The sequence below is a fragment of the Danio rerio genome, chromosome 10 (assembly GCF_049306965.1).
Source record: "Danio rerio strain Tuebingen ecotype United States chromosome 10, GRCz12tu, whole genome shotgun sequence".
Taxonomy (NCBI): Eukaryota; Metazoa; Chordata; class Actinopteri; order Cypriniformes; family Danionidae; genus Danio; species Danio rerio.
In genome coordinates, this window is record NC_133185.1 from 25228783 (window position 1) to 25254834 (window position 26052).

Sequence of the window (26052 nt, forward strand, 5' to 3'; positions counted from 1 at the left end):
GTTGTTGTTGCCAAAATCATTAAATAATAAAGCAAAAATCATGTTCCATGAAGACATTTTGTGAATATCCTACTGTGGGATGTTTAATATATCAAAACTAAATTATTTATTACTAAATATATATTGATAAGCACTTATTTTAGACTAATTTAAAGGTGATTATCTTTAGATTAGATCATTTGAAATAGTGTTGTCATGATCAAATATTATCAGTGCAAATCTTATTCATTAATCGTTCAGGGGATGTATGAACCTCTTTTTAACAAAAATGACACTTATGACTGGTTTTGTGGTCACAGATTATAATTGAATATGAATCATGTAATACTTTGGCACAATAAACTGTCTTCGTGGAAAACATGAGGGAAAGCTCAAAACTTTCATCAGCAGAGCTAGGAGAAATAAATGTCCAAATCTTTCCCAAAACAAACATTTCTGATCTGTCTGTACAAGATAAACACATTGTCTGGCTGTTTGCTTACACAGTGCGCATGCAGTGTCTGAAATTTCTCTAATGTGATCTCAGTTCGCGGTGATTTCACAGCATGTGCCCTATTAAAATGTGAGACCATTTGGCAGGTCAAAACAGCTACTCGTCTTTTGCTTTTCCACACTACAGAAATTGGTCACTAATGTTCAACTAGGCATGGGGGATAGCTGTTTTCAAGGTATACTGCGGTTTGGAAAAGTCAAGGTTTTAAAACCACCAACATTTTTTGCTATACCGTTCTTGAGGTATGTGTATATTACGTTGTTGTTTTTTTTACATGTTTTTTTATGACAAGAGTATCTCCAGCAGAAAAGATATCCAAAGATGCCATTTAAAATTGTAAAGAAATCTGTGTTTTTGAAACTAATGAAGACAGCAGAAGTCAATGAGTCATGTGAATGATTTAGCCTGACATGTTTCTCAAAATAAAATATATTGTGTTCAAAGCGGTGAAAAAGTTTTATTTTTACCCAGACATTTGAAAATAACTTATTTTAGAGCAGTAATTACATCACCGTCAAACCATGATATTTTATCCAAGGTCATCATATCGTCAGAATCTTATACCAGCTCATGCCTATGTTCAACATCTAATAAAGACACCAGAGCAGTCAGATCTATTAAAAATACATTCTGTTTTAATGTTGACTGATTACAGTGCATTGTGCAAGTCCACAGGCATGCTATAGGACACATTTCACTGCGAGAATAATTGTGATTTGCATCCTATGCGAGACAAAATGTACTGTTAAGGTTGTCACTTTATTATCTAAGGTATTGTGCATTATGTATTGTACTGAATAGAAGAATAACTGACAGCTGTGATGAATATTACAACATAAACAATTTAAACAGATTGCACCGATAGATATTAATCCAACAAGATAAATCAAAAGGCGAAAGCAGAACTCATAATGATGATTGATTAGAAAAACATCTTGAGATTGAACTAAATAAGACTCGTCTGCACTTTTTTCACCATTTGTTTGTCAAACAAGCTCTTTTGAAACTAGATTGTGGCATGTAACACAAAAAGTAATATCATGTTATGATTGTAAGATTCGTTTCCAAGTGATTATTATTTAAACACGTGATCATAAGACGGACATTTATGGTTTTTGAGTTTTTTAATGGTCTTCTTAAAATCTTTGCTAGAATTGTCCCACTTGTGAATGCCTGTCAAAACATACTGTTTCCCCACACTTCGACCCATGATTAGATAGTGGTTCTCTAAGTTTTCCAGCTGTTGGCATGGACAATGTGCTCCACTTTTCAGGTAAAGCACAAGCTTCTTCAGATCCTGCTTTTTCATACTTCCAGCCCTCACCAGTTTTCTCCTTTTCTGCAGAATGACTTTTCGGTCCAAGTTGTCTATTTTAACCTCTTTGATCTTCGTCTTGATTGCTGCAAAAAGAAAACGTTGATTTTAGATTTTCACAAATCATCAAAGTTCACGAGTTTAAATGAGACAATTTCATGGCACACCGAAGAAATCCTGAATAAACATTTAAAAGAGTTATGCAACGTCTGAAACAGTTACGCAAGGTAAAACCTTTATTTAAAAGCGAAATCCTTCAAGTATTGAAGGAAAACGCAAATATTTGAAGTATTTTTGCTTAAGGTCATTGTTGTATTTCTTCGCCATGGAGATGCTTAGCACTTGGCTGTTTTTCATCATCGGTTTTCACATTTAAGCCAAGAACTCACTCTAGTTTATGTCTTTCAGATGCTATTCTGTGCTAATTGTGCAAAGCTGGATCATGGCGCAATGTGTTGTATCGCAATATCATTCCGTGTGTGTGAATACATTTCTTGGGTCGGAATCAAATTCAAAATCCAACCAAGATCAGGATCAATTGCACAATTCCTCAAAAACGTACTTATTATTACTGCTAAATAGGCCTTATTATCGATCCCTGAGGCACACCTGGCAATTCAAACATTGCAAACACATAATAAGGTTAACAGTGTCTGATTGAAGTTCTAGTTCTCTATGACTTCATCATTCAGTGATCTGCACAATGTTCCTATTCCATGAAGAGTGTGAAATTTGACCAAATACTTGACATGGTGTACTTTAATAAACATTATGATCTGCTATAATGTGAAGACCATACACTGGTGTGATTGTGGAAAATTATTTTAAAAAGACCATTACAAGTTCAATTTCCATCACTATCCATCCTAAAGTTCTTTAATATGCTGATTTCATATGGTTACATTTACCAAATAATGATTATGTTTTCGTTTTAGGATGAGATCAGGTAGAAATATCCAATGGAAAAAGTTAACTACACGTTTTCATTTTCACATTTTACAGTGTAGGGATGCATAGTTTGAGACACAGTCATTCTATAATGGCTAGTAAAAGTCTTTGTTGGGTTAGTCCTTGATAGCTTGCCATAAAAATAAAAGGTCCCGTGAAATTCTTGCCAGAGGCGAGCTTCCTGTCTTTGACAACATCTCAGACCCTGAAAAAAAGTAAGCTGCTGGATTCAGCCCACATCATGGGTTGCTAAAAACTGCATTAGCAATGGAAGAAGTAGATCTGCTTTGTATAAATCCGTAATTTCTCCACTTGCGGTTGAAATCTAATAATCCCCTGTCATATATGTTAGTCTACGAAAAAAAAGACATGAAATATGCATATACAAAAAGAAAAAAAAGATTGACGTAGTGTTGCAATTGAAAACAAAATAATGGGAAGGGAGCAACAAAAAAGAGCAGTGCAGTGGTAAACAATACACACAACACTAAGTGTTTATCAGTTGTGTGAACACACATGCTGTTGTGTTTAAGCAACTCTACACCGTTCCTATTGTCTCAAGAGAGAAATTTTGATTTAGGCTGAGCAAATGCAGACAGTAATATCAGAAATCCTTTTTTTTAAGCAACAATATTATTGGAAACAAATGTTTGAAGCAAAAAAAATCTGGACCAGTACAGAATCACAATGATGGGAATCAGTTGTTCGGGTTTTGTTCTCTTGAAATCATTAAGCTTTGGCCAATAAACGAAGCATTTTGAAATCAGTTGCGTTAGTAGCAGTGTACTGAACAGTGCTTGGAATGAGATTTGCTTATGATTGTAAAAGATCTTTGCCAAAAGCCTTCAGATCTAAAGTGTGTTTCGATGTGTTTCAGACAGATCTGCATAATAGTCTAAGACCTCGTTTTCAAAACTGTTTTGAACCCAAATGCCTTTCATTCTGTGGTGAGTTTCAACCAAAAGATTAGCATTTTTATATTAGTCAGGGAAAAACAACTGAGTAACACGTTTAGTAACAATCCATACTATAAGTACTGGCTTATTACCTGCCTATTAATAAATTAATAACTGTTTCTTAGTACTTATGAAGTATGATCTTATTTTACATTCCTAATCCCACCCAATACATAAATCCAACAACTGTCTTACTAAGTATTAATAAATAGAAAATTAGTTGGCAGCGGTGTGAATTGTACAATAAAATAATTTGTTTTCCAATACTGCTTTCAGTCTTTTCAGTAAAGGCTACTTTTTACTTTAAATTTTACTTCAGTTGTGTTTCAGAGACAATCGTTTATTCTCTTCACCTTCTTACTGACTATATCGTACTTCTTAGTTGTTAAGCAACTTCTTACTGACAATATCCTTTTTAATGTTAATTCATCTTTAATTTATTTATTAAAGGTTTTTAAATATGATATATTTAGATGCAGTCTGAACTATTTTTGTTTGGTGTTTCAAAGTTAATACAATATTATTACACTAATAATAACTTTAATGCATCAATTAATATCAGTGTCTCTTTACCAAATTCACTGGCACACATCTGATCCAGAATCAAATCTGTTTTCATCTCATTTTCACATGCTGGACAAACAGATGAGCCACCTGCAGAAGAAGAAAAAAGAGGAAAGATTCAATCCAAATGTCCTGCCACAGGGGATGAATGCAATAATGATTGTTCATTAGCTTGTTAGCAATTCTTCACAATATTACTTACATAATTTATATAATATATTCATATACAGTTTGTATATATAGTAAAATAGTTTAAATATTTATCAAATCATGTCCGGTAAAAAGGCACTTTTTTCCTTCTATTTAAACTCTTACAATAATATACAGTTTGCAAATTGATTACTCCATGTTTAGGACTTTGACACCACTTTAAAATATCTTGTGCAAAATACTGACATCAGTAACCTTGTCATTCATGCATCACAAACAGATTTTAGCACACAATTAGCATTATAAAACCATACACTACAGAAAAAAAGTGTTGACGCCTGCTGATTACTAATAATAATAGTAAGGAAATTTAAAACAATTTATTAAACAAAGATGCATTTAAATGAGAATTGTAAATGAACACTATTAAAACTATATTATATTTTACAGATAAGATTGACACTGTTTACTATAATGATTGTCTACAACACTCTGGGCTCCCCTACAGGGGTTCTTTGCAAACAACTAGAATCAGAATCAGTAAAAGCTTTATTTCCAGGAATGTTTACACATAAGAAGACTTTGTTTTCATGGCAGAGGTTTCCACAGTGCAACACAATGACAGCGACAGTTAACAGAATCACTAGAATAAAAGCAGTTTTAAATTTTTTATGAACCATTTTAAGGTCAAAATGATTAGCCCCTTTAAGCTATTTATTTTTTCGACTGTCTGTAAAACAAACCATCTTTATAAAATTGCTTGCCTAATGACCCTAACCTGTCTAGTTAACCTAATATCCTAGCTAAGCATTTAAATGTCACTTTACGGTGTATAGAAATGTCTTGAAAAATATTTAGGGAAATATTATTTACTGTCATCATGGCAAAGATAAAACAAATCCGTTATTAGAAATGAGTTATTAAAAAATTAAGTTCAGAAATGTGTTGAAAAAAAATGTTCTCCGTTAAACAGAAATTGGGGAAAAATAAACAGTGGGCTTATAATTCAGGGGGCTAATAATTCTGACTTCAACTATATACAATTTGAAAAGTGTATGTATGGAATAATATATATACAATTTTGTATTTAAAGCTGTATTATGTGGAAATTGTTGTTAAATGTTAACTATGTGTGTTGTTAAAATAAATATGTATAGTTTGTTTGACAATTTTTATCAATAATTCATAAGATGGACAGAGAAAAATCATAAAAAAATGTAAAAATGAATCCTGAAATGAATGAAAAGATCTAGCATTTTATTGAGATAAACATGTTGTTAGTATTAAATAATTAAACAATAATATAACAAAAATATTAACAAATGAAATTTATGTACAAAATATTATTAAATGAGATTCAAATAAATCATTTAAATCATTTAAATTTTTGATTTAAATAAATAAATACTTAATAATAATAATAAAAACCTGATTAAAATGTTAAAGTCTTAAAGTTTTTTTATGTAAAGTAGCTAAATAAAATTACATAAAGTAAATACATAAATACAATAGCCTATTTAGAAACAGCGTAACTTAACAGAAAAATTCTATGTTTAATATACAGGATTAAAAAGCAGAATAACGAAAAATTCAATACAAATACACACATAAACTCACCTGCGATTAAGTCTGTTTCATTACTCTTGGTGGCGTTCGATGAAATGCAAACCTCGCCCAAAGGAAACTTATCACATCTGAGCATTTCTGGCCAGGGAAAGCCAAACGCCTGCATGATGGGGGCACAACTGTCCCGGACAGCCTCGCAGAACCAGCGGCACGGGTATAGGGGTCTGTCGAGGCACACTGGGGCGAAGAGCGAACAGAGCAGGACCTGTGTGCCCTTGTGACAGGCTTTGTGCACCAGCGGAACCCAGCTGACCGCCTGCTGCTTCACCTCCGCGATGGTCTCATGGTCCAGTAGATTGGGGAGCATCATCCTCCCGTAGCCAACGTTAAAACACAGCCTCAGGTCCTCGGGAATGTCCACACACGGCGGGTGTTTGTCGGAACTGTCCGGTGGCCAGATGTAGTCCTCATCCTCCAAGGCATTGAGCAGCGGCAGACAAAGAAACGGAGCGATGGAGAGCCACAGCTTCAGGGCAAGGTTCTTCATGGCACAAGGACGAAAATACTGTACCGAACAGTTATATCCACATGCGTCGCTGTGTTAAGAGCTCTGTTTGCATTAGTACGCTACCGCGCGCACTCGTCCTCAGTCTCTTCAGTTTTGATAAGTGTTGGGCGCGCGCTGCTTTTCGGTGCGCGTCGCGAGAGTTAATGAACGCGTTTCAAAGAAACAACCAATAGTAATGCAACCGGCTTGGCTTAACGATAGGATTGCTCAATGCTCTTGAATGACAAATTACCTTTTTTATGCAACGCGAAACTGAATCTATTATAGTTAACCCTTTTGCGCCTGTTTGGTAACAAGTAGCCTATATGCTGTGCGCGTGGGAAACAGACTTAAACATTTCTGTCTAATGATGATGCTGATGATGATCAATTCACGAACGAATCACTCATTTTGGGTCGAAGGGGTCGTAAAAGCATGAAGGGTCGGGTTTGTCATATTTACAATACATTGTGAATACACTTTTAAAGTACATTTTTTGATTTCTGTGGTTTCTTAAATAAATACAGAAGAAACGTTGCAAAGGAAACAAAACTGCTAAATTATTAAGCAGGCATTTAACAGAAATAATGTACAGTGTAGAATATTAACTCATGGTGCAGTGGAAAAACAATAATAGCCTACTGTGTATGACTCCCATGAGCTTGGACGACTGCATACATCCATCTCTGCAATGACTCTAATAACTTGTGAATAAAGTCATCTGGAATGAAAAAAAATCATTTTTGCAGGACTCCCAGAGTTCATTGGGATTCTTGTAATTAATTTTCAATGCCTCCTCCTTCACCTTACCCAGACATGCTTAACAATGTTCATATCTGGTGACTGAACAATCCTGGAGCACCTTGACCTTCTTTGCTTGCAGGAACTTTGATGTGAAGGCAGAAGTATGAGAAGGAGCACTATCCTGCTGAAGAATTTGCCCGCTCCAGTGGTTTGTAATGTAATGTACAGCACAAATGGCTTGATTCCTCGAGCTGTTGATGTTGCCATCCACTCTGCAGATCTCTCTCACGCCCCCACACATAATGTAACCCCAAACCATGATTTTTTTCTTCACCAAACTTGACTGATTTTTGCGAGAACTTTAGGTCCATACAGGTTCTAATAGCTCTTCTGCAGTATTTGTGATTATGGAGGTGTAGTTCAACAGATGATTCATCTGAAAAGTCTATACCTTCTGTCACTTTTCCAAATAATCAACTAAAAGTCAAGTTATTATTGGTTGCTCTTACAACTGGAATTGACGACAAGACTTTTGTCGGGTAGAGTATATGTTTAGATTGTGTACTTTTTAGAAATTTGCAAAAATGAGGGGTGGGGGGGCTTAAAACAAAATAAACTATACATTTTTACAATTGATTAAAAACAGAAAAAATATTTTAAAACAAGCATAAATGAACTAAATCTAGAATTATTAAAGATAATAGGCTCACACTTTATTTTATTGTACTATTGCTATTAACAGTGGTGTAAAGTAACTAATTACAAGTACTCAAATTACTGTAATTGTGTAGTTTTTCTCAGAAATTATAATTTACTAAATAGTTTTAAAAATGTGTACTTTTCCATGAGTAAATTTTTTCATTCAATCAAATATCAAATATCAAATCTTAAAGTGATTTTAGTACCACCGTAAGTAGCTATTGTAGTTTTTAATGGTCTGAATTAGTGTTTATTTTTTTTGTTATTATATATATATATATATATATATATATATATATATATATATATATATATATATATATATATATATATATATATATATATATATATATATATATATATATATATATATATAGTTTATTTAATTGTTTGAACTTGTGGTTTATAAAGATGTCTACATATTGTCTTTGAGATTTTAGAGATCTGAGCTTTAGTGTGTCAGCTCATCATTTATGAAGCTAGTATTTTTACCTCTGCCGTTTCTTCTGGAATCTACCACTGGCACTTGTGTAAGTCCCAATAGGTACATCATTAGTTTAGGGTATATCTAACAGGCAGTATTTGGTCTAATTAATCTATTAATTGTTCCAGAGCAAAAAGTTGTTGCTGAGGATTTAATTTGCTTTTAAAAAATGGTCAGTGTTTTACTGATGCTGATTTCAGTGCAGGTTCTGCCAGCGATGAGAGAATGTCTTTATGAGTGAGTCAGTATATTCATTCACTCATTCATTTTCTTTTCGGCTTAGTCCCTTTATTAATCCAGGGTCACCACAGCGGAATGAACCGCCAACCTATCCAGCATGTTTTTATGCAGCGGATGCCCTTCCAACCCCAACCCATCTCTGGGAAACATCCACACACACACTCATTCACACTCATACACTACGGACAATTTAGCCTACCCAATTCACCTGTACCACATGTCTTTGGACTGTGTGAGAAACCGGAGCACCCGGAGGAAACCCACGCAAATGCAGGGAGAACATGCAAACTCCACACAGAAAAGCCAACTGACCCAGCCGAGGCTCCAACCCATTACCTTCTTTATGTGAGGCGACAGCACTACCTACTGTGCCACTGCATCTGTATATGAGTCTGTATATAGGACTTTTAAATTGAACATACTCAACATAGGTGTACAAACAAAGAATTTTTTTTTTTTACTTTCAACACAACCAAGGTAAAGTCAACAAATGCACTGAGCAAATGCCCATGTTGAAAGGATGCAACTTTTTACTAATATTGAGCCATATCACACTATTTGTGAAATTTTGCTAGCATATATCATCAAAATACAATAATTGCATCATAAAAAGGACTTTTATCTGGTCAGTTTGAAAATTAACCATTGATCTGCATGCATAAATCCGAAAACAAAACAAACATAAAAGCTCAGAGTAGATGAAATCCTTTCAAGAGTCTTTCAGCAAACAGAAATTGGTAAAAATAGTAAAGCTGACATGCTTACAGCTGCATTTGTTAAAGAGTTTGGGTTGCAGAGCTCTTGTGTAACAGACTAATAAAATGTAAGTGAAAATGGCTGTATACATGGACTGTGTCGGTGGTGCATCTGTAAAATGTCTGATCCAATTCTATAAAAGTTCCACAGGCTGATTTATAACAGTGTTTGTCAAGTCGGTCAAAGCAATCCGGATGGCTCCTCTGCAACAAAGACACATTACAAAGAATTTATAATGAAGCATCTGCAACTTTTGGCTGCCTTTCTGGAACTGGGATGCAGATGCTTGTGATGATGAGACGTCCTGTGCTGCTTCTAGCCGCTTTTTAACACTGATCTGAGAGCAGATTTTATGCACATACTAACAACAATACAAATGTCAACATGGGCCTTTCCTCTCTCACGTTGCTGCAGCTGTACTGGCTTTCATAACCACACACATACAGCAGAATCCTTTCACAATGCTCTTAATGAAGTGACAGTTGAATGAAAACAGACATGCTATCACGGGATGCTGAACTAGTCATCGCTTAAGATGTTTTAATTTCACAGAAATATAGCTGTCATTGGGATGTGTTTACTTGCAAATGTTCTGCCTGAACTCCAGATCTTTGCTGGTATCAGTATTTCTCCAGTCGGACCACCTGTCTCGTGAATCTGGTTCAAGGATAAACGAGAGTCATTCAGAGATTTATGAACGTCTCCAGTCATGACTTGGCTGGAATCTGATATTCTCCTTATATTTTGCACAGCACTACTAGTTAAACATATTTTCAGATCCCCTGGCATGGTGAAATATAAATACAGTTCCAGAACACTGTAAAGAAACCTTTGCTGGAGGTGAGATGCTGTGGAGTATTTGATTTAAGCTTACTACATTTTGGGCTTGCTTGGTTGTCTGTATGGACTTTAGACACAGCTTTGCTCATAATTCTGAATATTGATTTTTAGGAATATTCTGGATTTTTTGTGTTTTACATTTGTTATATGTTTAACTTCCATTTCATTTTCTTGTCCACTTACTCCCTTTATTAATTCGGGGAATGAACCGCCAACTTATCCAGCAAGATTTTTTTTTATGCAGCGGATGCCCTTACAGCCGCAACCCATCTCTGGGAAACATCCACACACACATTCACACACACACTCATACACTACGGACAATTTAGCATAGCCAATTCACCTGTACCGCATGTCTTTGAACTGTGGGGGAAACCGGAGCACCCGGAGAAAACCCACGCAAACGCAGGGAGAACATGCAAACTCCACACAGAAACGCCAACTGAACCGAGATTCGAACCAGCAACCTTCTTGCTGTGAGGCAACAGCACTACCTACTGCGCCACTGCCTCGCCCCTTGTGTTTAACTTATGTTTTAAAAAATATTGTGTGTCATATCACATCATGACTGTTGCAAAATTATAATAGTGTGTCACCGATATATTAAACAGGGACTAAAGAAATTTCCATGCTCATTTTTAATTCGTGGCCATGATAAACATATAATAATAATTATAATAATTCTGAATGTCATGGGCAGGGCTCTATAGATATCACACAGGGAACAGTGCAGTCACTTCTTACTTTCTAAAGGAATCAAATATTATAAATCATTTGAATAATTGATTTTGTGAATGACTCTTTGATTTAAAAAGGTGCATGCTGCCCTTCACCTCCCAGAGGATGTAGTGTCATATTTATCCATGACAGGCAAAAGTACAAAAACACCACACTAAAACAAATTGAAGATATCACATGTTTGGCAGTATTGCACAACTTTACAGTTTATTTTTTAAATATAAATTAAATTAAATATTTATTTATTTATTTATTTATTTATTCTTATGCAATACGTTTTTATTCATTTATTCATTTTCTTTTGGCGTAGTCCCTTTATTAATCAGGGGTCGGCACAGCGGAATAAACTGCCAACTTATCCAGCATATGTTTTACACAGCGGATGGCCTTCCAGCTGCAACCCAACACCAGGAAACACCCATACACTCTCACATTCACACAAATACACTACAGCCAATTAACCTTTTTCAAATCACCTATAGCGCATGTCTTTGGACTGTGGGGGAAACCGGAGCACCCTTAGGAAATGCATGCAAACACGAGGAGAACATGCAAACTTTACACAGAAATGCCAATTGACCCATGCTGGGGCTTGAACCAGCGACCTTGCTGTGAGGCGATCGTGCTACCGACTGCCCCACCATGCTGCCTAGTTTTAATACAAACAAAAATATTTTTGTTAAAATGTTTTAATATGTTACTAAATACTAAATATTTTCATCATTAAATATTAATAAAAATTATAATAGTGTTACTGATATTGACATTGTCACAGTTATTTACTGTATTACATTGATCCATATAATGTGCATTTAGATATTTGCGGCATTATAAAATTATAACTTAATTAAAACATTGTGACAGATTGAATAAAGGGACAGTTCTGGGTTAATTTTTATTTGTTGAACACAAAAGGAAACATTTTGAAGAATGCTGGAAAACGGAAGCCATTGCCTTCTAAGGACAAAAGCTATTGAAAATATCAAAATATATTTTCTGTTCAAAAGAAGAAAGCAACCCAACCAAGTTTGAAATAAGCAGAGAGAGTGAACGAAGACACAATTAAATTTTTTTGTGAGAACTACCCTTTTAAAGCTGGAGTATGTGAATTGTTTTTTTCAAAATATGCAACACATTTCAATCTTACTATGGTGAAACTATATTATAATTACTATATTCATTCATTTTTCTTCAGCTTAGTCTGTTTAGTCACAGCGAATGAATGAACTGCCAAATTATACAGCATATGTTTTACGCAGCAGATGCCCTTCCAGTTGCAACCCAGCACTTGGAAACACCCATACACTCTCACATGCACACACATACACCACAGCCAATTTAGTTTCTTCAGTTCACCTATAGCGCATGTCTTTGGACTGTGGGGGAAACCGGAGCACCTGGAGGAAACCCACACCACCACGGGGAGAACATGTAAACTCCACACAGAAATGCCAACTGGTCCAGCTGGGGCTCGAACCAGCAACCATCTTGCTATTTTTTTTCTTTTATTTATCTTGTCAATCCACACTATAAAGACATAATCTACTGCAGCAACACTCGGGGGCCACAAATTCGCAAACAAAATAGGGTTGAATGATTTAAAAGAAGATGTTTCTCAGACTGGAATGTTTATAAATGTTTTTTCAAATCTGTTCTCAATTTCACAGCCGGAGATTCCTTTAAAAAGTGCAAAAGTTTGGCTGATAATAAAGCTCATGTGTGAACTGAACAGCATTTCAAACAAACATTCCTGTCTGATAAACTGCAGATGATTCAGATACTCCATAAAAATGCTTCTAAATTTGCACTGCAGAACATCACTGATCCGCTTCACAGATCTCTGTAAGCCGCAAGCTTGTTTTATTTAATAGTACTGAGATGATTCAGTGCTGTCTAAAAGCAAAGATTGATGGAGAAAACTCTGTTCTACGGTATGAAAAATGGCTCAGGTGTCCCACAGGAGTTTTTAGAAAAAAATGATTCCCCCGTTGAATCATTCATCATGCGAGGCTGACTGAACCGCAGCTTCCTTACGTTCTCAATCATACAGATTTTTGTCTGTTCTATATCACCCTGTACAGGTTGTCCAAGTAGGATTTCAAAAAGACAGATGAAGACACGAGAGATGAAGGCTGTTTTTAGCATTAACCTTGTCGTCTTCAAGTTGGCTCGTGTCGGATAAAAGTGAACTAACACCATTAATAAAAGCCGGACTGGGCTGACTTCTTTTCTCAAATTCTCATTCAGGAACACAATGTCCTCCACCCTGAAATGTTGTGATGGTGTTGTCCTAATGCTGGCAAACAGATGCATCATTACTATGCTAAATATGTAGTGAGATCATGTCTGTTTTACATTTCATTTACGTGCAGTGCAACTAAACTTTGAAGATGTTTTATTTATTTTAAAAGGAGGATTAAAGCTTACATTATACATGAATTATGAGTTTGTTTTTCAGCCATACACTTCTGCCACTTTATTATACATCTGAAACTGTTACACAATGTCCGCCTCTGTGTTTTAATTGTTGGAAACATTAGACGTTTCCTGCCTCTAACATTAGACATTTCCACTGTTGGTTCCAATTAAGTAGAGTATTGAAAGATGCAAAGGTCAGTGGTTGAAGTCCAGGTAATGCATTAAAACAAATAGTGTTCTGTCTGTCTGTTTGTCTGTCTGTCTGTCTATCTATCTGTCTCTGTCCGTCTGTTAGAGATTATGATGTGCTGTCTATGCTTGCAAAAGGGCTAATCTATCTAAGATATATCTATCTATTTATCTGTCTGTCTATCTGTCTGTCTGTCTGTCTGCCTGTCTGTTAGAGATTAGAACAGCAATGCTGTCTATGCTTGCAAAAGGCTAACGAAATGTACATTTAAAAAAGGATCACTCATTTGATTAATAATAGTCCTACCCAAGCTACTAAACAAAAGGTTTAATTGCAATCTAGAACAAATTTACCAATGCGACGAACAAATGGGTACAGTTTGGAATTGACCTAGCATCGGAACTAATAAATAAATGTAAAAGTTCCTACCGGACTGTGTTTTGAGGAGGACGAGGAGGCTGAATAACAGGAAGAGGAGAAGCAGCCACTATGGCGGAGGTACGTTGATAAAATATCAAATCTTACACTTTTCAGTTATTCGCTGAAGTTGATTGACATCTAAAATCACACGTTGTAATACACATTTTTCTATCAAACTATTTGGATTACACACAGGTGTTTATAATCCCGTTTATTTGACACGTTAGCGCTTTTCTAGTGGTCTCCAAAGATAATTATCGACGTCGATATCTAACGTTAACTATCCTCTCGCTCAGTGTCAGCGCATATACATGACTATAAAACTAGTTGTCGAGTTTAAAACGAGCTCCGCGTTATTTCATTTTTACGTGTTTGAGGTAGGGCGTTGTGTTTGTTGTTTCGGTGTATATGCTCACGATTTCCGGTGTTTTTAATGATGGTTAGTTTTTATGATAATTATAAAAAGTGTAGTTTCAGCAGCAAATCTGCAAAATGTGAGGATTTCTTAAGGATGATTTGGGCACCGATGATGAAGACAAAGGGGAAAAGGATGATAAATGAAACTCTCCCATCACAATAATAAATGACATTTTATTAAATGTTTTATTAAATAGCCGAAATAATTGTCAGAATTGTTTGTGTTTTAGATTATAACTGGTTTTACAGATTTATTTTCAAGTACTTGCATAAAATAGTTCCGTAAAGCAGGAATTTAATAAGAAATTGCTATTAAGTCTAAAAATGGACAAGTGTTTTTCCTTAAGCATACCCTTTTTACTATTAGAAATGTATTAAAATGACAAATGATTTTGTAATAATATGTTATTTCTGTCTCTCTCCAGACGCACAGCTTGCAGGACCTGCGGCAAGCAGCCGTCGCCTCCAAGGTTTTCGTTCAGAGAGATTACACCAGTGGCACCATCTGCAAGTTTCAGACCAAGTTCCCAGCCGAACTGGAGAGCAGGGTGTGTAGAGGTCCTAAAAAACTAAGGGGGACTTTGGGGAGGAAATTTTTTTTTTTTCGGATTTAGGATTAACAGTGATAAAATGGTTTTGTGGTGGTTTTTAATTTTTGTCTGTCGTGGATAAATAAATATAGCACTAAAAGTGTTTTCACACCTGGCATGTAGTTGTATAACCCAGTGTGTTTTTACCTTCAGGTTGGTTAATTTGGGTAGAAGTGAAGAAGGCAATCAAGCTTGAATTCAGACCAAAATAATCAGTCTGACACAATTAGTCTTAGCAAGGTGCATGAAGACAATCTACTGCCGCTAAGAATGAATGGTGAATTATCATAGAGTAAAAACAACCTGAAATGCCTTATTGATCCTTTGAACTGCAAATTTTAGCACCAATGTCCAAAACAAATAAAACACTGATGAAGCTTTTAAAATAATAAAGGAATGTAACAGCTAAAATGAAATCTACATGAAGCACGCAGAGCTGCTGTGTGTCTTTTTTGACAGATGACTGAGAATCTGGAACATAAAGAGGTGTGTGCTCTGATCAGTTAGATGATAATTAACCTGCACGTAACAAATATTTATCAGGTTAAAAATATCGCCTTGCACAAGTAAACCAAATCATAACGATTTTGTAACTCCTATAATCCCTGTTTCGGAACAAAGCAAACAATCTACTGGTTTGAAAACTGCCTAAAACCCAAGTAGGTAGTGGCAAGTCCCTGTTCTAATGATTTGTTGGATTCATTCTTGATGTTGATACCAAGCAAGTGACTGAACTGATCACTGGATCATTGATGCAAATGATTTATTAAAAAAACTCGGCATCAACAGCTGTGAAGGGAGCTCTATTTGCTTGGTCTCACACACACATACAGGCATCTAAACGTGCACAAACACACCTTTTAAACTTGACAAAAACTCTTGACAACCTTTACTGTCTGCTGTGTCTTTAATATGATGTTAACATTATTATGCGTTATTGAAACATCAAGGAGGACGCAGCAAAGAAAAGTCACTTATAAATTAAAACTTTATTATTTTCTGCAACAACCTTACATTTGAAAAGGAAACAGTCATAGGGGTGATCATACTCAAAAAGACCCTAGCCTATAAGGCTAGATGTTTTCTTTCCCTTATTTATTTATTTGTTTGATGCATGTACTCGTGTGCGATCGGAAAACTGTGTCTGCACTCCGCCCCTCCTTTCACTCCGCCCCGAAGCCCCATTTGGCCCTCTTTGCCCCAAGGTATTCAGCGGGTTGAAAAAGGCTGACCGCTGGCCTCAAGAAAGCCTCGATTTGGCCCGATTAGGCCCCCAAAGTGACAGTGGAAAAGCGACTGGCCTTGGCTCGCTCGCTTTAGGCACGATAGTGGAAACCCAGCCAATGATGGGCAAAACAATCTGTGGATATCTGTGCACACAGATTCTGCCTAATAATGACTATATACAAGTAATAACTAAAATCTACATGTGTAAAATTATTTCTATATTTGTGAAAAAACAAATAAACGCATACACAATTTTTTGCTTTTTTAAACTGAATTATAGTCATTTTCCCAGCATTCTGAAAGGCTTTATGAACTAGTATAGTTTTTGGACTCTCAAAACATGTTTTATTGCTAAATAAATGACATACGAGATAAAATCAGCTTGCACATCATTAAAACAACAGTTACAATATTATCTATAAACATCACACACCCTTATGGCAAACAGCGAAGGACAATGTTTACAGATGTCAAATTCATCTAAAGAATTGTTTTATTGATTCTGACAGCTCTAATTTTTCAGTCAGATGACTTCAGTTTGGTTTTTTGGAGTTTTGCAGATGTTCGTTCTGTTAATTCTACCCAGATGTGTGTGTGGTAAACTGGGAAAGCTAGGGGGAAAGATATAATAGCTCTGTCAAGCAACACCACTTACATCGTCTGATTGTTTTGTTTTTTCAGATTGACAAGGTGCAGTTTGAGGAAACCATACAGACCCTGAATAATCTCTATGCAGAAGCAGAGAAGCTGGGCGGCAGGTCGTACCTGGAGGGCTGTTTGGCCTGTCTCACTGCGTACACAATCTTCCTCTGCATGGAAACACACTATGAGAAAGTGAGATATCATCATTTAGTGTGGATATCATCAATATGACTTAGATATGGAATTCAGTATTATGGTGTTTTGTTTAGGTGCTGAAAAAGATTGCTAAGTTCATCCAGGAGCAAAATGAGAAGATCTACGCTCCTCTTGGGCTTCTTTTGACCGACCCCATTGAGAGGGGGCTCAGGGTCGTATCCTTTCTCTCTTTTTTCACATGTCTGTCTGTTCACGGGTGAAGTGGGTGTTTTTTGACCTGACAAATTTGTAAATTAAATTTTTTTTTTTAAGCATTTTGAGTGGGTCGCAGAGAGATGCAGGATTATGTTATGAGGACTCATAACATTTATAAATTTTATTGCACATTCTATTTAATGCATATTCATCAGTATTAATAATATTCACAGCTTAATGGCCATGGAAAATGTGGGATATATAGAAAGCAGATCTATCTATCTATCTATCTATCTATCTATCTATCTATCTATCTATCTCTGTGTGTGTGTGTGTGTGTGTGTGTGTGTGTGTGTGTGTGTGTGTGTATATATATATATATATATATATATACATATACACACATATTACACAATACACAATACACAATATACACAATACATATTATACATAGCTGAGGCATGCAAATGTTTGTGGATAAAGTGTATATATTAAATTTTTTAAAGAAAATTTAAGAAATTATTTTGGACTAAAAACATTCCTTTTAAGACATCTTTGTTTGATAAGAAAATGAATAAATATAAACACACTGCAATTTGAGTGCTTTCATTCATTATTATGCAACAGGAAGCACACGTTCCAAATGCATGTAAATGAGCTCAGGAACATTAAAATTTAATATTTGGATTGCTTAAATGTTCTTGTATCACAAGATAAAGCATTTTCAGAATTTTACAGTGAGTTGTACTGGTTGCCTGTGTCACTTTTAAAATTCTTCTCTTGGTTTTTAAATCACAAAATCTTAATTATGTAATGTCATTACTTATTATTATGAATTACTTAAATCACTTATTATGCACCTCTCAAGTCCAGGCTAAAATGCTGGGCTGACCATGCTTTCACAGTAACTGGTCCTAGATAGTGGAATGCTCTGCTCTTCTGTATTAGATTTGTCATCTCTGTCTGTCTTTAAATGTAGGTTAAAAACCTACCTTTGATTTGGCATTTTATCCAAACGAATTGTTTGTTTAAGCTATAATTTTACATATTTTTATGATTTGTATTGTATTGTATTTGTATTTTTATGACTTGTGTTTAATAGTGCTATATAAATAAAACTGACATTCCTTAACTTAAGATTTTTAAGGTGGAGATCACTATATTTGAGGATAGAAGTATTGGTTCAAGATAAAACACACCAAAGGTAATTTTTTTTTTTTTTCTGTGATGGTCCTCTTTGGTCATTGTTGAATATAAGCTACTTTCTAGATAATTATAAACTATGTTTTGTTAGAGATTTACTACAGTTTTGCAATAGCCCCTTTCGCACATGCAAACCTTTCCGGAAAATTACCTGCAATTTTCTGGAAAGGTCTGTATGTGTGAACTGGCCCTTTTTGAAAATATAAAATAAATCAATTCCAGCAATTTACCGGAATGCGAAGTTGTAAGATTAATGGTAATTTGCCAGAATTACAGTTGAACTCAGAATTATTAGCCCCCTTTTTACTTATTTATTTATTTTTAAATATTTCCCAAATGATGTTTAGCAGAGGAAGGACATTTTCACAGTATGTCTGATAATATTTTTTCTTCTTGAGAAAGTCTTATTTGTCTTATTTCGGCTAGAATAAAAGCAGTTTTAAATTTTTTAAACACCATTTTAGGGGGGGAAATTATTAGCCCCTTTACGCAAATTATTTTTTGATGGTCTACAGAATAAACCATCGTTATACAATTACTTGCCTAATTACCATACTTGCTTAGTTACCCTAATTAACCTAGTTAAGCTTTTAATGTCACTTTAAGCTGTATAGAAGTGTCTTGAAAAAATATCTAGTGAAATATTTTTTACTGTCATCAAGGCAAAGATAAAACAAATCAGTTATTAGAAATAAGTTATAAAACTATTATGTTTAGAAATGTGTAATGTGTTTCAGAAAAAAAATAAACAAGGGGGGCTAATAATTCTGAGTTCAACTGTATAAACGCAGAGCTCATTTCTGGTTGATGTCAGGATTTAACAGTATTTTGGAATGAATGTTTGATTGGTGTCTTCTGGAAAAGTTTCTTCTGTTTGAGGAGCATCAGAACAAGTGTTAGCAGATATTAAGCAGAAGAGCTTTCAAACTAGAAGACGTTTCATAGGTTTATATAACCGATTTCTAATCACCACAACCACATGGTGCAAAAAATCCTTGGTATATTTCTAATACTCTAAATGACTGCTTGTAGTTGCATAATAGTCAGCAGAAAGCATATGTGTGTGTGCTTTTCCATTTGATATTTGTAAAAAGTCCATTGCTTAGTAGCTGCAGCATGTTGTTTTCTTTCTTTAATAATACAAAGTTGTATTTCCTTCTGCAGGATCATGTTTGGAATGTGATTGCTGGCCTGCTGGACTCAGAACCTGCTTCTCCGTCTCATGATATCACAACCCTACTGCTTTAAATGTAGATAGCATCATTTTTTTTATTATTATTTAGTTTTGGACAGAGGGAGAGAGTGAAATATAAAATATATCTTAAAGAAACTCTCCAAATCAGCTTTCCCTCAGTTAGCAGCTTTCCGATGTCTTACTTAAACCGAGTTCTTTTTAAATCTATGTTGTGCCATGTAATTTTATATCGCATTGTTTGATTTCTTTACAGAGCGTTTCCCTTCTCTCGTTTTCTGTATATACTTGTCTTGAATGGGAAGTATAGATTAAGTGCACAATGTTCTGCCACAATACAGTTGCATATTATTAGGATCTTTTGTGACTGCGTTTTCGTATTAACAATTTGTTTTCAAGAAATTCGATCAAATATGTGCTTGTAGAAACGTCTATACATACATGAAGAAGCTTTGAATGTGTACGAGGAAATTTGAGATGGATAATTAGTTTGTTGTAATTAATTAATGCAAGTACTAAGTTTAGCTGCTTTACTAAGCTTCATTCCTTTTCCCTCTTTGAAAAACAGCTTGTGTTTTCTATTTTAACACTACATTTGACTCTATTTACCAATGAACTACTGTACTTTTATCGGGGTCTGCAATATAATCCTTATTACAAACAAACGCCATCAAATCCTTAAAAGGCATGGTTTGCATTTAATATTGCATCTCCAGCTTGTATTTCAGACTCTTGTCAGTTCGACCTGTTTCTTGCGTAAATCTTTTTATCAGTGTTGTATCATAATGTCTTTTTTGAAAATCTTTTGACACTTATTTAAATGTATCGTACAATAAATAGCGTTTTCTTGAACAAATTAATTGCATTGTCTGCAGTGTTTTTTGTTTTATAAGTTCATTTTTTTTTTTTTTTTGCCTGTTTGGAAGAGCAACGCATGCGAGTTAGAATTAACCTCTTCAGACCCGAATTATATTTCAGAAAAAATATAATTCCAGCTATAAAAAAAAATTCCACAGTTCTTGAGGCTCCTGTAATTCAGACACGCTTTAAGAATATATATTTTTGTCCATTTCAATGGACATCAGGTCAGAATAGTTGTACTTCCTGAACATTATACCAACATTTTGTTCATTTTCCTTTGGCTTAGTCCCTTCATTAATCAGGGGTCGCCACAGCAGAATGAATCTTTTATTATTTAATAAAATTCTATAAATTCTGACTAAGGAAATGAGCTGGCCAGTTTGTTTTATTTGCCTATAGGCTACATTTTAATTTTTGTTTGTTTGTTTTTTTATGATGGATGATAATAAATTTGCATTTAAAAACAAGTATTTTTTATATTTTGTAAATTTCTCATTACATTATATAAAACAGTAAAGACTTGCAGCTTAAAGGCACCTTTTTGAAATATACATTTTTGTAAACAAAAAATAATGGTAAGCACTTTGACAAAAATGTAGAAAGTATTTTTGTTGCATTGAAAAGTGTGGTAATGATAACCATCCGACAAGCTAAATGTCACTAAAATGCTGTATTGAAAAAAAAATAACCCCTTTTAATAGGCTGGCTACAGGCCTGACAGACAATTTAGCTTGCCCAATTCACCTGTATCGCATGTCCTTGGACTTGTGGGGGAAACTGGAGTTCCCGGAGGAAATCCATGCAAACATGGGGAGAACATGCAAACTCCACACAGAAACGCCAGCTGAGGCTCAAACCAGCAACCTTCTTGCTGTGAGGCGACAGTACTACTGTGCCACCATGCTGGCCATTTAACCAGCATAAAATACAAAAATAAACACATGATTGCTGGTGTAATCCCAAACATTAACATTGTAACATTTTTACTTTCATTTTAAGTTTTTTTTGTTGTAGACCTTTTTTGTAGATCGCAAAATTACCCTTTATTCTTTGCGTGTATGCGCAAGGAAAATGCTAAGAACTTCCGGTCGGCAGCTGATGTGATGCGTATAAACAGTCACATTTGGACAGCTTTGAAACCATAGTTTCATCTATTTTACCTGCTTTTATCGTCTTTGAACTAATACTGTTGTCGATCAGCGCCACCTCCTGGACTGATCATTAAAAAAAAAAAACTGCTGTGAGACATTTGCCCTGGTTGTCAGACGGCATCTTCTGCCATTTAAATGAAGCCTTGTCATCGCTAAAGTCAACAGTTTCTCTCTGTTTTCAAATCTAAAATCAGCCCAAACAAATGTAGCTCACAAAAATGTTTGACACACGTAGCCTGTAGTTTCCCTGATTTAATAGCTGTGACAAAGTGAAAATAAAGTGACATTTTGAAATGACAAAAAAAACACAAACCCTGGTAAATACTAGACAAATAAACCAAACAACTGAATCTACTTCTGGATGTCACTACATACTATAACTAAAATCTTCAGGGCAGCATTATTCATTACTGTCAGCCTGAAGGGACAAACAGCTTGTTATTCATTTTAAACTGATACAGCTATCTACATTTTATTCTTAGCCTTTTTCACACATTTCATGTCTGAAGCCTGTAACTGCAAGAGAAACTTGAGTTCATATTGCTAAAAAAGAAAAATAATTAAAGGGCACCTATGGTAAAAAAATCAACTTTTCAAGCTGTTTGGACAGACGTGTGTAGGTATAGTGTATAGAATGTCACATTGGGCTGATATAAACACACCCAGTTCTTTTTTTTAATTTAACAACATAAAAACGATGGACCAATTGGAGCAGTTTTTAGATTGACCGCAACTTGATGTAGGAGTGCAGTCCCCCCGCCCAGTAATATAGATTGACAGGCGCGCATCACCATATCCTCAGTTTGTTGTTTCACATCCAGCGATTTTAGTGTGAGTCAAAGCGATGTCACCAAAGGAACACCCTTGCTCTATTTTTAGATGCAAGTCTCATTGGGCTCAACACAGGATCAACATTCACCATGATCACTCTCCTCGGCGCCATTGTTTATAACTTTAGGTGTGTTTGCAAACGTGTACTTTTCATTGCATCTTCCTTAAAGCGCGAGAGTGAAATGCCCAGCAGCTAATCAACAATATAAAATTGGTCACAGAGCATACACGCTTCATAGTGTAAGGCGTGGATTTTGGCTGCCAGTGGGTGAATGTAAAAACAGACGATAGACTGAAAATACCGACGACTAACTATTTTATTGAGCAAAAACTCCAAGAACTGGTGAGATGATCTCCTAGCTTGTCTCACTCTGCTATTTTTAAACACACACACACACACATTGCCCTCCTCGGAGGAGGACACAGCGCGCGCACACACACCCACACACATTACCCTTTCAGGAGGAGGACACCGCACACACATACACACATTACCCTCCTCCACGGAGGTCCGTAAACAAAGCAGCACGCATCGCGTTTTTAACGTGGCTTTACACATGATATGAGAATATAGCGAGTTAACCTGATACAGTACATGCGGTTATAAGTAACAAATCACAACTAAATACATTTGCAAAGCAGAGTAAACGAGGCAACAACTTTAATCGCACGTACTTACACTTGAGAAATGGAGGAAGAAACTGATCCAGGATCTGACATAGTCCATCAGTTGTCTTTACTGATCCTTCCTTTAACAAACGGCCGATGAAGTATTCTTTGTAGCAAGTAGTTTTCAGAAGCACTCAAACTGCTCAAGGCTGGGCTATAATGCTGAGGTTTCATCTTTGGGTCAATAAGACTCAATAATATCCATCTGAACATTGCCACTTCATTTGACCGGCGTGTTTGTGTTTGTGTGTGTTCGTGGCTTTTTCTTTGTTAGAGGGCAGGCCGCAGGTTTCAAATCTCCCGGGTTTGCGCGTGCAACTACTTGGTTTAGTTGTCTTGTCATATCGAAACACCTAATGACTCGTTATCAAGACAACTCGTTTGAAGCACTATGAGTCGACTCTTTTATAGATGAATCAACAGTTTTAAACACTGTACACTTACAAATTTACGCCTTAGCTGGATATTTCACTTCACTTAGAGCTGTGTTAAACACTACATGGAAGAGATTTTTCAAAACCCCATAATATGGGCTCTTTAAAGAGCAGAGCCTCCCTATACGCAACTTATACCGCAGAACCACCAGGGGCCGCCCCTTGCTCTTAAATGTGAGTCTGTTCTGTGCTTTCACTTTGTTTAGGCATGAAAACACTTTAAAATAAATATAAAAATGGCGAGATTCCCTTTCCTTTTCATTACAGGTGCCATCACCCCTCCTATGCATTCCTCATATAATGGTGCATGACTGTCAGCTGACGCACTCCATAGTGATAAATAGACACTGTTTCCCAAACGAATTCTGTACACGCGTTTTGAAGTGGATCGAAAGTCTGGCTTTTGGGTGAGTGTTTAAACAGACATATACACATAATTAATAATAATAACATCAATAGATGTCGATCTTGGTGGGGTTTTTTTTTCAAACACAACTAATTTTGTGTTTAATGGGCATAAAAAGTTGGGAAAACTGTTGAATGCTTTCATTATAACGTTAGATGTGTGCATTTTTAAAGTGACACCAGCTATTTAATGTAATCAAACGAAAAAATCTAAATAAATAAAAGATTCATTCTTTGCTCTTTAATCAGAATTTGTAAGTTATACAGTGAAGAAACAGCTAATGAGATTTGATAGCTTGATTCTTTTTCATTATAATAGCTTTTCATTTTAATAAGCTGAACTGTTTGCAAATGTATTTGCTGCTCATGTATTTATTTATTTTTTTCTTTTGTAAATAATAATAATAAAACATATTACTGACCATTTAACTGTTTATTCACAACGAAACAGCTCCAAATGAACATATTTAGTAATTTGGGGATTTTTTTAAAGGAGGAGGGGGGTTTGCATATCCCTTATTTTTACATCCCAATGTTGACAGGTACGATCCGGTGCCTCAGTCAAAGGTAATTCAGTGTGCGTGGTTATTAGTCTCTGTGTACAAGCTCAGGAACTGTAATCTAGCACACAGTTGGCTGTAAAAACTATACAAAGACACAAATGATTTTGTACTCTCAGCTTGGTCTGTGTCCGAGTTGTATATGTGTGGCTGAATGCTGGTTCTCTCACTCATGTTGCTTCTCTCAGTCTGCCTGTCTGTTGCCAAACACAGCGGGGAAGCTCTTGGCTCTGCCCTCTTGTTACGTTGGGCGGGAGGTCAAAACTAATTTTCATGTGAAGCAACACACCCCTAAAACAGCGAGCTGTGTACACGCCCCCAAAATGACACTTTTAAACTAATCATAATAAAAAAATCTGAATAGTGTTTTGAACTGAACCTAAAGCCTGATTTATACTTCTGCGTCAAGTGACCGGCGTAACCCAGGCACATGTAATGCGCGTGGCTGTGCATTTATACTTCTGCGCGCTGTCTCTGTTGGTCTGCTTTAACACTTCCGAAACGCTAGTGGGCAGTGAGGTGTTGCTCTGTGTCGAGTTTCTTCGCTGCTTTTTTGCTTTTCCTGAACACATCCGTGATGTACAAGTGTCTCAAACTCGCTCATTTTGAGGCAGCAACAGGCGGACGTGCAGCAACTTTAACTATGAGGTAAACACAAAACAAAACTTTCCATCCGGAGCTCCTTCACGGGACTCAACACTTGTAAACAATCGCTACATTGGGTTTGCGCCATTTGCGCGGCTCTCGGTCCCGCCCCGACTCATCAGCGCTACCAAGCTGACCAATCACAGAGCTTGCGCTACGCGTTGTTGCGATGTGTAGTTACATTTTTTGAGAGGTGCACGTCAGTGACGGCCACGGCGAAGGGCTATGCGTCAGCGCCGTAGCATACGCCGGTGTTTGACGCAAAAGTATAAATCAGCCTTAAACTGCCACACACAGAAGAACCATAACTCTTAAAAAAGAGGTAAACTAGGTGCCCTTTAAAACATGCATGCCATTTGCAAGTAAATTGTCGTTTGTTTTTTTTGGTTTGTTTAACAATACTTTTATGACATTAAATTTCAAGTTTAGCTTAACCCAAAGGTAACCAAAAGCTTTTATTTGTCAAAGCACAGAGTGTCAGTGAATGAGGACCCACCTGGTGTTGCATCAGTGTTGAGTTGATCGCAGGTGAGCAGAGATCCAGTATCTGGACAGCAGGTGCTCTAAAAGCTCAGCAGCAGCAGCAGGGCTTAAGTACTGCTCTCCACTTCCTGTTTGACTTCCTGTTCACAAGAGCATTTGTGTTGCTATACTGATAATTGCCTCATGAACAATAATGCACCAGAAAGATGGCTTTGGGCATCTACATCTGAAGAAATTCAATGTGAATGCTTATATTTCATTAGAGAGGAATCTGATATGTCTAAAATCCTTTCTAATCCATTTCTAGTTCTTTCTAACACAAC

The 26052-nt window shown here is 35.9% G+C and overlaps 2 protein-coding genes across 3 annotated transcripts; one reads left to right on the plus strand and one right to left on the minus strand.

The window, feature by feature from the left end:
- Positions 1–1108: 1108 nt before the first annotated feature.
- Positions 1109–6639, minus strand: sfrp1b (secreted frizzled-related protein 1b). Its single transcript, NM_001083571.1, has 3 exons — positions 6044–6639; positions 4286–4366; positions 1109–1894 (listed from the first exon to the last, which is right to left on the minus strand). The coding sequence occupies exons 1-3, from the start codon at positions 6537–6539 to the stop codon at positions 1569–1571; spliced, it is 903 nt and encodes a 300-aa protein (NP_001077040.1). The 5' UTR covers positions 6540–6639; the 3' UTR covers positions 1109–1568.
- Positions 6640–14083: 7444 nt separating this feature from the next.
- On the plus strand, positions 14084–20550 carry golga7 (golgin A7). 2 transcript variants are annotated; one of them, NM_001105599.1, is given in 6 exon segments: positions 14099–14146; positions 14911–15033; positions 16984–17136; positions 17214–17315; positions 18443–18499; positions 19663–20546. In NM_001105599.1, coding segments are annotated over 5 exon segments (432 nt in total). In that variant the 5' UTR covers positions 14099–14137; the 3' UTR covers positions 18488–18499; positions 19663–20546.
- Positions 20551–26052: the final 5502 nt, after the last annotated feature.

Bases quoted from the DNA above. Each gene is read 5' to 3' on its own strand.
- sfrp1b (NM_001083571.1), bottom strand. From the start codon at position 6,539: ATGAAGAACCTTGCCCTGAAGCTGTGGCTCTCCATCGCTCCGTTTCTT. The intron at 4,367-6,043 runs GTGAGTTTATGT...CTTCTTCTGCAG, and splicing joins TGAAACAGACTTAATCGCAG to GTGGCTCATCTGTTTGTCCA. The intron at 1,895-4,285 runs GTAAAGAGACAC...TTCTTTTTGCAG, and splicing joins GATGTGTGCCAGTGAATTTG to CAATCAAGACGAAGATCAAA.